This window comes from Pholis gunnellus (genome assembly GCF_910591455.1).
Source record: "Pholis gunnellus genome assembly, chromosome: 15".
NCBI lineage: Eukaryota > Metazoa > Chordata > Actinopteri > Perciformes > Pholidae > Pholis > Pholis gunnellus.
The window spans coordinates 9,589,663-9,604,083 of NC_136542.1; the positions used below are offsets into that span (position 1 = coordinate 9,589,663).

The 14,421-nt window shown below is 44.2% G+C and overlaps 1 protein-coding gene across 1 annotated transcript; it reads left to right on the forward strand.

The window, feature by feature from the left end:
- Positions 1 to 2,327: 2,327 nt before the first annotated feature.
- e2f2 (E2F transcription factor 2) lies at positions 2,328 to 12,422 on the forward strand. The gene is made up of 7 exons (XM_079174308.1): positions 2,328 to 2,610; positions 8,363 to 8,462; positions 9,205 to 9,424; positions 10,031 to 10,193; positions 10,316 to 10,429; positions 10,558 to 10,756; positions 11,122 to 12,422. The coding sequence occupies exons 1-7, from the start codon at positions 2,335 to 2,337 to the stop codon at positions 11,400 to 11,402; spliced, it is 1,353 nt and encodes a 450-aa protein (XP_079030434.1). The 5' UTR covers positions 2,328 to 2,334; the 3' UTR covers positions 11,403 to 12,422.
- The last annotated feature ends 1,999 nt before the right edge of the window (positions 12,423 to 14,421 follow it).

The following is a 14,421-nucleotide window of genomic DNA, read 5'->3' on the forward strand; positions in this document are numbered from 1 at the left end:
GCGGTGTCATGTTTTAGCATTGGTCAAACAAAAGCCCATCATTGTTGTTATTTGTGTTGATGTGATAGCACGTTGTTTGTCTGGCCCCAGTGAACCGCCAGTTTGGGGGTTTTCACACCATACTTACAATGACTTTAAACACACATTTAAACTCCATTTAAACTAAACATTGAACTTGATGGAGTTTAGAAAACAGTATTCCATGGCAAGTAATATTATAGAAATAATGATATCATGGCTTTGCTGATTTACGTATACAGTATTGTGTCTCCAAGTGTTATCAGTCAGTTAATTTTAGTCCAATGTATCGTTGGACTTTGCCGTCACATTGGCCCAAGCTCTCTGAAGAAGACAGTGAAAGGTTCCCTTATCATTTTGTTAATATTTTCACAATTCAGGCCACATTAGATTACAAAAAGAGATCACAAAATCTGAACAACTATGACTGTAATGCAGCATCTCTAATGCACTGTACTATATATCGTGTAGTTTGATATGAAAGAGGAAGGAAAGGAGGGTGGAGGTGATTTAAGTTGCACTATGTGGATCTACAATTACAATTATGTCAGTATTAATAGTCTCTCTTATCTGTGTAATGTTGCAATATTATGTGATATTCACAGCAAATGTCTTACCCGAAAGAGAATTAAGAATAATCTAATCCAGTGTAATATGTAAGCAACTGTGTCAGCTTTTTCCTTCACCCAGGATCCTTTATATATGTATAGTATATCAAGTAGTTTGGTGCTATATTGACTGAATAAAACATAACTAACTTAACTTGCTTTCAGAACATTATTAGATTTGAATTACTTGAAATTCTGATGAAATGTAGTTCAAAACGCAGCATAACAATAGGGCTTGCTTTGGATGGGAGTCTGCTTTGCCTTGGCCAATGGGGGTCATGTCATATGGCTTGGGTCTGGTAGCTGTGGGTGGGGGAGGGGTTGTTTTCTTTCAATATCTCCTCTGAGCCAATAAGCAAGAGTGGTACTGAATGAATCCAATTATCATCTACAAACCATCCCCAGCAACACCTTGCACCAGGCCACTATACTTTCATCAAGTGGATATATGAGTTTCCATGCGCAATGAACGGGCTCCTTCCTTATTATAGAAATTACCCATGAAAATCATTTTCATACATTGTAACATATTATTTATTACCTAACATTTCCCTTTAATTTCAATTGCAGTGTCTCCAAAGTTGGATTAAGACAGTTATTTGAAAAATATATGCGCTGTATCTGATTTACCCACTTCTTCAGTGAGGCTAGACCTCATACATATTTTTAATGTCAATCAAATTACATTTTCAAATATCACAGTCTAATTTTAAAATAGGAAATTCCTAATCTTTTGCCCATAATACTCCTATCATTTCTCATATTAGAAATTGAATTGAAGCTAAATATGATGCAAGATATGAGTAAATGATGGGTGAATGCGTATCATGGCCTGTGATAACCACAAATCTTCTGTAACAACAAAGTAACAACCCTCTTCTTATACATCATATTGTCTGATTATATAGACTGGACTCATTCAATTCAAAATAATAAGTGGTCATTGTCTCCAACTCCAGCCTGGTGGATAAAAGAACCTTATGTCCCGAAATGACGCTACTGTCCCTTTAAGAAGACCAGCCCAATCCGCGTACAACTGTTTTATGCAAATTTGACAAGCCGAACGTGCCGTGAGCCAATCAGAGGCGAGCTCTAACCGCGGGAGATCTAAATTTCGCGGGAGGAAGTTTGGCGCTAAAATAGCTGTTCTTCCTCAGCTCCTGTCCTGTTGTATGGAGAGCGGAACTGCGAGGCGGACGGACAAGAGTCACAGACCGGGTCGGATTCCGCATCAGAGGGAGTCACTATACATTGTAAATCTCACGGAGGAACCTGATCTCAATGAGACGTGGAAGCCTTCTGGTACCGGACTTTAAAATACTGGATGTTTTAATTTATTATTTAACCAGCAGTTGTTTGTAACCTGTAGGGCAATCTTCCTCTGCACTTTGTTACTGGACAAAGGATAACAACACCGACCAGTCTGCTGTAATTTACTGACGAATATTGTTAGAAAATACGGCTGAATTGTCTGTGTATCCCATGCTTTTTGCATTTAATAGATGGATTTCTGCTGTATGAGTTGCTCTTGACTTGTTTCTTTGTTTACGTGAGTTAAGTAATATTCGCAGGGTAGAGACATATGTTCATACAAAGCCCATAGCAGCAACTTGCTATAACAGGGGAACGATTTAGCAGTGCATTGATCGATCGGTGTGCTTCGCGACCAAGCTTGACCAATCCGGTTGAATTTAGTTTACTCGGGAAAATGATGCGGATGCCGAAAGGTGTCTCTCCGGCTTCGGGTCGGCCAGTAGCAGGGCTGTCTTGCCCTCAGCAGAAGATCAAGATTTTGTCCACCGGAGGAGTGAAGACCGAGTTCTTCAGCACCGGACTGTCCAGCCCGCCGATGAGCACGGTACCGGCAGGCTATTTCACCCAGATCTGCAACACCGCCGTGGCCGAACAAAGAGCCAACAGCCTGTATTCAACCCCCCACGGACCAGAGGCTAAACCCATCAGATCATCCTCCGGGCGACTGCCGGTAAATAATCGTAACACACACACACACAACAAGCTTGCATCACAAATACACACTTTTACAACAGATTGTGCAACAAACAACAAAGTGCTTCCAGTGTAGTGAGTTATGTGGGCGGACTGATTATGGATTTCCCATCGGTATGCGTGTGTAGCAGCGTTTGGGGCACGTTCAAATATGTTTTGACGTGATAAGCCACAGAGGAGCCACTGTGACTGCTGCTGGATGTGTATGAACGGCGTGGGTCCCTTTGCCTGCCATGCTAAGTGTGACATCTCTCCCCCCCCCCCCCCCCCCCCCCCCCCCCCCCGCAGGCCAGCTGTAGCTAGACGAGACCAGAGGCTGTGTGTGTTTAAATGGGTGTTTGGTGGTTTTGGGGAGGGGGGGGGGGGGTTATAGTTGATAGTGTTAGGGGCCCCTTGCTTGTGAAAAGAAAGGATGAGTGGCCTCCACAGGGGAACATAGCAGCTTTTACACTGGTGGCAGACAATAATGTCAACACAGCATTTTACTGTTTTATTAACCACTGTGAACTCAGAATCAGCTCCACTTTGACGAGGAGTGTTCCTAAATCATGAGTAACACTTGTCGTTGGACAGCTTTTTTTGTGTGTGTGTGTGTGTGTGTCTGTGTGATTACACCCATGTGACAGCTGCTCCAAGTGGACCTGTCATTTGAGGCAATGCAGGGCCTGTGTAACCTGTTCACGTCACTGTCGGGAGAAGGTGGAGGTCAGAGGTCATAACCGGACAACTGGTGGGTTTTCCTGCTCATGCGTGTGTCTGCTCAGGTGAAAAGAGCTCTTAGAAACACCAACAAAAAAAAAATCACTCTCGACTGCGTGATTTGTTCCTGTAAAACAAAAAAAAATTGGGTTGATTGGAAAGCTTTATGATCTGAGAGGATTGGATGACACTCGGCAGCGTGTTAGTGCTTCACAGCTGCTGGTGCTTGTTATAGTTGGTCTCTTCTCTCTCTCTCTCTCTCTCTCTCTCTCTCTCTCTCTCTCTCTCTCTCTCTCTCTCTCTCTCTCTCTCTCTCTCTCGAGCCAGCCGGCCTTGCGGTCTGTTAGAGTTAGTGAGTTGCGGTGGGGCTAAAGGGGTTAAGAGTGTGCACAGGCCAGGGTCTTCAAATCTCATGTAAACCGTTTGCCCTTGGAACCTGTGTTCACTAATAGGCCCTTCAAGAGGATTAGGTGGACGTAAGTAAAGTGAGAAATAGACTACCACCTGGCTTATCATACGCAAAGGTGAACTTGATTACAGCTTTGTCAAATTCCTTGTATTTGTAACATACTTTCTCGGGGGGGATTTGTACATGTCACATGTTAGAATTCTCCATTTTGTTTGCTGACTTGGAAATGTCCCCCCCCCCCCGTTTAATCCAGCTTTAAGACCCGTTCATGTGACAGATAGTTTGCCTCCAACGTGCCTGCGTTGGATGTGGGTCGATGGGGTTCACTGCACACACACGATGCGAGGCAATCGTCAGAAGATGGTGACATGCTGCTGATAGAGAGCCGGACTTCTGAGTGTGTGTGTGTTCTCACTGATAATGGTGTTGTCCATTCTGCCGCAAATACACTACACAGTACAGTGTTTATAGTGACGGAATTATTTTCTTCCTCTTTTTTTTTGAAGATAAGCAAGTGATCTTAGTTATGACAGATCACCACAGCGGACCACAGTTAAGGGGGAGAAGAGTGATGCACTTTTGAAACTGCAGAGCCGGTTTCAAGAGTCCCATGATTATGAAACTTCCTCCACACATTTCAGTAAGTTTGATAGACCTTCAGTTTGGGGGGGGGGAAGCACCACGAAGTCTTAAGAACAAATGATGCTGAGAGTAGTTGATGGCCTTGTGTCTTGTTATATTAAAGAAACATAACTAAAGTTGGTTCCCTTTGCTTTTTGTTCTGGGGTTTTCTGAGAGTGTAATAGTCTCAGACGCGGATCTGACTTTCTAAATTACTGACAGCTGCATCTGCAGTGTTTTTAGGGTCATGACTGAAATGCTAGGATATTTTGTCTCCTCTAATTCCTTAAATACAGAGATTTGAGATTCAGAACGGTATCCAAAGTGAGTTGAGCTCGTGTTTTCAGCCACAGAGCATCACTGCAGCAGCTGGCAAGCACTAAAAATAAATGATCTGGTTTCATATAACCTGTTCACAAATCTTTCTTTCCCTAGTTAGTCACTTTACATTAGCAGCACATGACAACGCAATAGATGCAAGGATGCCATCGGTATGAGGATGTTTAAAGGGACTTCAATTCATCACTCAACTTGAAGACAGTAACTATAGAGTGTCCTCTCTATGTGCTTGCTGACACAGCGGCTTCATTTCATGTTCAGTCGTGTTTACAGGAAGTGCTGCTTCTTCATGTGTAGCTCACTTCCTTCAACATGCACAGCATTACAGTACCAACGGTGTTTTTCGCTTGGCTCAGCATGAGAACCAGCAACTAATCTATGCCACAGTGGTGCTGCGTAATCCCACACTTGAGAGCTTTCTCGTGGGGTATATGCTGTGGAAACCCCTGAGAAAAAAGTTAATGTTTGACTGCGCGAAGGTAACTTCAGCTGAAGAGATCTCGTCTTTACTTATTAATCACGCCGACTGTAGTAAAAGGCAGTGAATGAGTGATTGTCATGTGACTTTTAACCAGGCCGCGTAGACTATTGATGATGTTGTGTCACTCTGGTTTCCTTTTCGGATTGACGGCGATGTAAATGTGTTACAGGAGTCAGGCCTCCCCACCAAAGTCCACGGAAAAGAAGCTTTCTGTCTATTACAGCTGCTTTCTATCCAATCTCGTCCTCAAAGCCAACCGATGAATGCGTTTGTCTGTTTCAGATGCAAAAAGCCACATTTACTACAAACCAAATGGCAGTCCGGGAACAAGATGCATCAGCATAATGTCCACCAGAAACAATGTCCCACTTATTCCCTGCTTATGTCAGATTTTTCATGGGAATGTGCGCAATCTGCCAAAAGTGCATCAGCACTGATATCGGCTTTATGAACTACTCTTTCTGTCTTTTTCTGGGGACACAAACATCTTTCATATAACTCCCAGTGTCGTCTTGGATCACCTTGTGGTTCCAGAGATTCTCCCCCCCCCCCCCCCATTCAGACCGTTGACGCTCAGGTGTGACATTGGCCACAACTCCATGCACTCACCCGAAATCTCTCTCTGCTTCTCTATTCCCTCTCATTCACCTTGTTTCAACCTGGCCTCAGGCCAGCGGTGGCCCTGGAGCAAGTTGTCCTCAACAGGGGGGGGGGTTTGCATTTCAAAGCAGCCTGCTCCCCCCTCGCCTCTCTCCACCACCGACCCAAATGGGCAGATCCAACCTTCTCTTTCACCTCTTGAGAGCCACGTTGACAGTCTCATCAGCCGTGTAGGCATTGCTTTTCTTTTGACTCCCCAAGGGTGTGGACGTGAGGGGTTTGTGTACAGAGATATTAGCAGGCATACTGTAACTTGTCCTTGGCTTGGATGGAATTTGAATCCCATGCAGCCTGACAGACCAGGTGTGTTGGTTTTTTCGAAGAGAGGCCCGAATGCAGAAGTCCTTCACGTGACGCGAACTGCCACTTTGGAGATTTCACCAGAGCAGCTGCAGGAATCGGCCTAAGAATGTAGAGCCAACAGAAGAAGCCACGTGCGGTGCTTTGGGCGTAACTGGGCAGGCGAGTCTTGAAGATAAAGAGCTAATAGGAGTGTTTTTGACACGGGCCTATCCCAATTTCTTCTCACAGCCATTGACTGAAAAACAGTGGCTTCTTGCTGCACAATAACTACGACTGATTTTGAATTGAGTAACATGTGCTATAACTATAATAACTTCGATGTCTCAGCTTCAGACTTTCGTGAGGTTTTGTCTCCAGCAACATGCTTGTGTGCTGGCCTCTAAAGCCACAAACAGCCGGTTTTTCTACTACACCAAATGGTGTTTGCGTAATATGGTTGACTCACCAGAGAAATCCCTCATGCAAAAAAAAAAATGGAGCGCCCATACAGCTGCAGGGTGAAACCGTTGGTTCCCCTCTTACAACATGTCACCATGCCTGTGGCTGCGACTCTCAAATTATAGACCTACACGCCTGAAAAATGTAGACATGGTGCAGCTTGATCCGTACATTTAGGTCATGGAAGTTAACCTTATTCTAATGTCAAGGCTGCTCTTCTTATTCGTTACTTACACTGGGGCTGACAATCAAGTCAAACCAGACAGATCTTCTCTCTGTTTAGCTACAGCTGACACTGACTCCTCCTGCCAATAACCAGTATCTGATTCCTCCCTGGGACCCCTGGTGTTTGGCAGCTACTGTCAGGACTCTGAGCCAACAAAAACACAGCTTTTAATCCCATAAATAAATGCTAGCAGCCGCCGTTTTTGTTCAGGGCAGCCCTGACCCGTGTATTTCTCTGTCCTACTGAAGTTACTGTGCGGATTAAAAGCCGCCTCCGCCAGCAGCACACACACTTGCTGTGCGGCTCCAGATGTCTCCAGCCAACAGGTGGACATGTCATGGGAGCACACTGGGACAATAGCACCCTTCATTATTCCCCACGCTCAAGACAGGCGCATCCACACATGGTTAAGTCAATTCAGCACTTTCTCCGTCTCTGGCAAAAAGTCCCTTGCCTAAACCTATTAGCCAAAGCACTGCAGTGACAAAAAGGGATTACTGTTGCCAAGTATTTGTGAGGAGACTTGGAGGTAAGGCGAGTTTGTGAGGCAACACAGAGCCGAAAGGATAAGAGAGCAACACAATTATAGATAACCGAGGTGAGGTCCTAACCAGATGCGGCCAATTACCCAGCAGCCTCGGTAACGCTGTGCTAAAATCCCACTCCACGTTAGATCAGTCACCGGAGGGCTTTGTGTGGGATTGACCGCAAACTTCTCTCGTCCATCGTGTTGGAGTTCAGGAGGAATTCTGCGTGTTAGGGTGTCGCCACCTTGTGCAACTTGTCATTTTTCAGACAGTTGGTCATTTCTCAATCCTGCGAAGGGATTGGGTTCATGTGACTTTCACTTTTCTTACATTGGGCCTATTTAGGGCACTGAAAAAGTCATGGTCACATGAAGATAGTATATTGTAGGTTATATTGTGGTCCAAAGGTTGCAGTGTAAGATGCATTGCAGTGACAGTCAAGTAATCGTCTGTGTGTGTGTGTGTGTGTGTCTGTGTGTGCGTGTTATTGTGTGGAGAGCCTGTGTGTTAAGCTGTGAAGGAGAGGGAACATAGGGAGGGTTGAGAGAGGGGGAGGAGAGGTCATTGAGTGATTCCAGGGATTTCATTGCATTTTGCTGGCAGTGGGTTGAGAGGCAATCACCCCGTTTCCCTATCCCACAACACACACACACACGCATACACACACACACACACACACACGCATACATACATAAGATCAGCCCCTCTTGAAGTGCTTGGGAAAGTGTTACAGGGGTGCTTTGTTGGGCTGTTGGCACATTTACGACACTTTTCAACAACCCCCTATTTAGCACTTGTGCCAGCATTGATGTCATTGTTTCATGGATTGGCTGGACGTGCCCCACACACTTCATTATCGTGGTTTAACCTTTAAGTGGAATGAAAGTTTGTTTCCAGCAGACCATAATGTAGGAATAGGAATATAGTCACTCTATATATTCCTCTGGTGACAGAATGATTAGAAACACCCTCTTTGCGCCGATATTTGTATTTGTACTAATGAACATAAACTCTGTCCTCCTCTAGGCCAAGAGGAAGCTGGATCTAGAGGACCCTCTTTACCTGCCAGAGTTCCGCACACCAAAAGGCAAATGCAGCATCGCAGCCAGGATAGCAAGTCCAAGGAGTGAGTACACCAACCACAGATCAGAGGATAGATGGATGTGAGAGAGGTGGTGGATTTGTGCGTAGATATTTGAGCCCTGTAGTACAATATGGTCAACAGTAGAGGCTAATTTAAATAGAAAGAAAAAGCTGTATAAAAAGACTGTAAGTACAAAGAGGGAAGTCTCAGGAAGTTGTCTAATTACAGTTTTTCTTACAATGGTTGGAGTCCAACGGAGGGAGGTCGGGTGGGGGTTCTCTGGGGGTCACAGAGGGCAGGGAGTAGGCCGGCTTAAAACGGAGCCCCACGTCGTCAGACTAGTCCAGGAGAAAAGCGGCACAGAAGCCTCGGGACTAAAGGGAAATCATTAAACCAATAGCAGATTTAAATGCATCTTGTTTGACACACAAATGGTCAACAGGTGGAGGACAAGGCCCGATTATAAGTGAGTTAATAAATCTGTTTCAAATACCACGTGCAATACTTTTGAAGACATGTGCTTCTGTGGTGTGAAGATTGTTTACAGTCGACGAATAGCATCATAAACACTGCATGAGTCACATTCACACAGGAATTAAGGTAATTGACACACTCGTATGATGAAGAGTTTGCACCTTTTAGTATGTTTATCTTCTTACACCTTTTACTTTTGTGATTGCTTAATTTTTCTGTTAAATATCTACATATCTTAGTCAATTGTTGCTGCTTTTACTCCGTACTGTTCCCCTCCTCATGTGCCTTTGTCTGGATCTTCTGCCCTCAGCTCCAAAGTCTCCGGGTGAGCGGACGCGCTACGACACGTCCTTGGGCCTGCTCACCAAGAAGTTTGTGGGTCTGATCGCGGAGTCTCCCGATGGAGTTCTTGACCTGAACTGGGCCACTGAGGTTCTGGAGGTCCAGAAGAGGCGCATCTATGACATCACCAACGTCCTGGAGGGAGTCCAGCTCATCCGAAAGAAGTCCAAGAACAACATCCAGTGGCTGTAAGTACCAATGCAAAACATTTGATACTTGGTGGGAGTTCCGGACTCCAAAAACTATGGGCAGCCACAAACGTGGGTTTGTGGTCGTAGGCCGCATGACGGCCACGTTTCAGTCCGATGAACACGTCTCTCAACACAATCAGATACAGTTGATTTGCTTCTGTCAAACGGCTCAGACAAGGCTTTGATATCTTCCAAGCCAACTGCCAAACATCTTGTGTATTGCAGTGTAAGCAGGCACGTCTCATGTTTAGTAGTGGTCAGAGGTTCCCACTGATGAAGTCAGAGGGACCAGTAGAACAGAGACATCTATCGTGTAATGCAAAACAACACAAAAACTGCATTCAATACAACCATATTGAAACGCTGTTGTGTGAGGTTACAACTCGGTGGATTTATTCCTGCTTACACTTAGTTCATCTGCCCTCTAGTGGCTGGTAGGGGGTTGTAGACAACATTGAACAACCTCCACTGAACCATGTATACTGATATTGTCTGTTACACTGTGTGTCTTTGTTTTTTTGTTTTACGACAGCTACAGTTTTTTTACTGCAATCAGATCCTCGCACATTGTGATTATGCGTATGTTTATGTGTGTCCTTGTAGGGTTGGAGACGTGTTTGAAGGTGGTGCAGGTGGAGGAGAGAAGGCGTGCGCTCTGAGGAAAGAACTTGGAGACCTGGAGAGAGTAGAAAGATCTCTGGATGAGCTGATCCACTCCAGCACCGCACAGCTCAAACAACTCACCGAATATGAAGATAATAAGAGATATCCTTTACATCAAGCTGTGTGTCTGTTTGTGTGTGTGTCCGTGTGTCCTGGGTCTGGTTACACGTGCAAATAGCCACTTCAATTCTGCAGCCGTTATCCCCCTTGACCACACGCTGTACGTTGGGCTATGTGACATATCAGGACATTCGCTCCATCGGCACTCTCCGAGACCAGACAGTCATCGCCGTCAAGGCCCCCGCCGACACCAAACTGGAAGTGCCAGACACGGCAGGGGTGAGAACACTAAAGATTTCAAAACCAACAGATTCAATTGTTGTTAAAAACTCTCCAAAAGACAAATGGAATACATGCAACGAAGTGTTGTGCCGTATATTTATGTAATATTCTTTTTGTCCTTACAGCAGGGATCATTACAGATCTATTTAAAAAGTAAGAATGGCCCCATTGAAGTCTACCTGTGTCCAGAGGAGGGTCTTGAAGATGCCAGCCCAGTTAAAAGCGCGGCCACCCCTAAAAAGGAGTTCCCTCAACCTCTCGGCCCTCCAACTGCCACCCCAATGCCGCCACCAAGCTACGGCATCAAAGAGGAGCCGGCTGAATGTAAGCTGGGTTTTCTGTTGGCTCGTGTACAGTACAGTAGGATTCTGACTTTATACTTTGATCCAACAGTGAGTTATGTGTGTGTGTGTGTGTGTGTGTGAGGCCCTGATTGCGTCTATGCAGTCCTCTGAATTGGGTCAGGTGTTGACAAGGAAGAAGAATACTTGGAATTAAAAAGACAATATTTCTGATTCTGTCCGTTGTGAGTGTGACAATGTTATAGGAGTGCTATGCTAAACTGGTGTAGGAGTCTTTTGATATTCGATAAAGTGTTATTAAGCTTTAGAGGAATTGATAGGTGTGTTTTTTTAATTTCCAGTCATTACGGTAAGCTAACTTATGCTCCGTCCCTTTCTTGATCGCAGTCAACATATCTACAGCAGCTCCAGCCACCTCCTCGGCGGAAGCGGCAGCCTCCACTTCCGCTCTGCTGGACGTCGAGGGTCTGCTGGGTTTACCCCCCGGCCTGCTCCAGATCACAGAGGACCAACTGCCTTGCGTCTCGTTCGCCCCGGACCCCAACACCCCCTTTGTCAGTTTCTCTCCCCCTTTGGACCACGACGACTACCTCTGGAGCCTGGAGGACAGTGAGGGCGTGTCAGACTTCTTCGACACCTATGATCTTGGGGAGCTGTTGAAGAGCTGAATGTGTAGACGACGGCGGCAGGAGGAAATTTGGGGAGATTAAGGGGGTAAATATTTAATTCAATGCCTCCTCGAGGTAGGAAATATTACACTATAAAGCCATAACTCTTTGTTTTTACCATGCCTGTTTTAATGTTAATGATTCCAAAGGAGGAGTTACCCCCCCCTTTGTTTATTTTAACAAAGTAAAAATGATTTGTACATAAACACGAGGGGACTGAGAGGTCGGGTGAGATCGACACACAGGTGTAATCTCCAACCGTTAGGAAATGCTGTTTAAAATGGCGGCACTGTTTTTGGATCATTCACATTTTCAGATTGCGCTACAAACACAGAACTTATTGTGCACGTCACATCCCCGGCAACATAATCTGGTGCGATCGTTTTTTTTTTTCGGGCGGTGTTTACAGTGTAACAACTCAGGAATTGTTTTTTCTTCCTTTTTTTCTTCCAAAGTCTAAATATTTTTGTGCCACTCTTTAACCCGTAGGGGGCAGCCTTGTATTATGTCAGCTTTAACTGCCGTGCAGCTCTACAGGATTCAATCACTGGAATTAGCGGTTAACGCTAAAGCCACCAAGAACACTGTACACAGGGTGTGTTTTCAAGAGTGTACCTGTCTTCAACCCTGACCAAAATCAAGCTGTGAATAATACTGGTCCACAAGCATCTACAGCCTCAGTAGGGTATCGCGTGAAATCAATTTAGCTCACGTGGCTTCTGTCCGATCAGGTTTGCTCTTTCCTGCCTTAAGCTTTATGTCGGGCCTCGTACCTGTTTGGTGCTGCATCGTGTGCCAAAATGTGAAAGGCAGCTTCTGACACCCAAAAGTGGAGCCAGATCCAGAGTTAATGACCCATAATAAGAGCGTCGCACTCACTCTTGTTGGTTTGGCAGCTTTATTTTAAATCCGGGTGCTCCTCTATTGATAAGAGTTTGCTGATTTTGATAGCATTTTTTTTGATTCAGTGGTGTGAAACTACTATTGTATTTCTTAAGGAAATAACCAAAATAAATGAAATGCAGCATCTGTGTTGGAGATGTGGTGGAAGGGGGGGGGGGGGGTTAATTGATGTAATTAAAGTTTACTTAGAGTAGAGATTTTCTTGTTCAATAAGGAATGAAGTCTGCTGATCTAGCAGAAACAAGAAGGTATTTGTATCTTTACTGTTCAAATTTCAAGCCCATGAATGCGTTCCCACATGTGGTGGTGCAACCCTTTTAAATGTCAAAGACATGGAACCGAGGTCAGAGTAGTCATAGAGTTATCTGTTTAAAGTTATTTTTTCTTTTCCTTTTTTGACGCGTTCTAGACATTTGGAAATTTGAATTTCATGCTGATGTATTTTTGGCTTTCCCTCTACACTGCAGAGATAAGCTAACTGTCCTGTCCTAACAAAACTTGAAAATGTGTGTTTGTGTGAGTATTTGACAGCTTGGGAAATGGGTGTCATGGTGTGTTTGTGTGTGAGTTTTTACGATGTAGATTAGAGGATGTGAATTCAGAATTTGTAGTTTTTTTTTCATTTTTTTGGTATTTGTATATAATTTGTTTTGTATTTATACCTATTTTCCCTGAATTTTTTGAAGGTTGAACTGTTCTTGTATGACATGCGGCACTTAATATTTTGTAATATTGTGTGGTCTGTTTGAAATTATTAAATAAATACTGAAGCCATGGTTTACACTTGGAATTGTGCTCCATTTTTATTTGACTCACTTGTCATGTCGGGAACCTGTTCTTCCTCACAAACTACAGTTGAAATATACAGAAGCCAACGCACATTCATCTTCATGCATCGTTGCTATCTATTTTTTTTCTCCAAGCCGCTACAATGTATTCCTTGATTTGACCCGACTTGCTGGAGAATTCACTATCACAAGACACTTCCTCTTCAAAATCGTATCGTAGGAACCCAAAATATGGAGCATTTACTCTCTCAAAGCAGTGAGGATATGGAACTAATACGAGGTGACATTCCCAGAGGAAAGAGAATCGGTTGACATGAAGAGTGACAATAAGACCTCATGACCTCATATAAACGCATTCAGACAAAAACCTCCCATCATTCTTTGTTAGTTAGTTGCTTTGGAAACAAGCTCACAAAAGGGGGCGGGCACACAAGAGGTCAAAGTTCAGTGGGTCATTGGGCTACTATGGATAGTGCCAATGCGTTCTGGGGGTAAAGACATCACACATTCTACTAATAAACCTGAAGAACAAATAGAATCTATAGATTTGTACGTTTTTGTCAAATATTACACACAATAATGACTTTATACAGAAACACTAACGTTTACGGCCCATAGAACTATAGCGAAATATTGCACGACAACAGGAAACACAAGCTTCCAACACAGCTCAAGTAAGAAGCAAATAAAAAGAGTTAAGCTTGTACAAGCTCTTTTTTTTTTTAACCCTCACAAAAGAAAGTCTGTCTCCTCCTGCAGCAGTTTTCTGCAAACTCACTTCTGAACCAACATCAGGTGTCTATTAGCGCTAAGGGTCTATTCACAGATGTTGCGCACAACAGCTCATGTTTAACAAGAGGTGATAAACTGAAATGTTCAACACCGCGTACACATACGCTGCCTTTGACCGTGTGGTTTGCATGCTTTCTAAACAGCAGACTACCGCAGTTCTGTCACATTGCACCTCGAGACCAACTGCTTTGAGAACAAGGCGCTGAAGTCAATATTATTAGCTGAACGCTTAAATTGGCAAAAACTAAACACCCTCTTTGTGTGCTGGCAAGTGGCAGCTCGTGAAAGAGCAGCAACAACCTGAGGCCAGAACGCTGCATGTCACAGCTGCTAAAGGGACACATAATGCTTGTATTATTTTCATTCAGGGTGGGAGCAGTGTAGTGACTATGGTTGGTGTGTTTAAGGCCACACGCCTGGAACTGACTCTGGCGCAAAATGTGGCTGGTTGTGTTGACTCCAACTTTTTTTTAGGGTATCAAATCAGTAGTTTATTAATGTAGTTATTGATTTAACAGATATCAAGAGATATAAGT

Bases quoted from the DNA above. Each gene is read 5' to 3' on its own strand.
- e2f2 (XM_079174308.1), top strand. From the start codon at position 2,335: ATGATGCGGATGCCGAAAGGTGTCTCTCCGGCTTCGGGTCGGCCAGTA. The intron at 9,425-10,030 runs GTAAGTACCAAT...GTGTCCTTGTAG, and splicing joins AAGAACAACATCCAGTGGCT to GGTTGGAGACGTGTTTGAAG. The intron at 10,430-10,557 runs GTGAGAACACTA...TTGTCCTTACAG, and splicing joins AAGTGCCAGACACGGCAGGG to CAGGGATCATTACAGATCTA.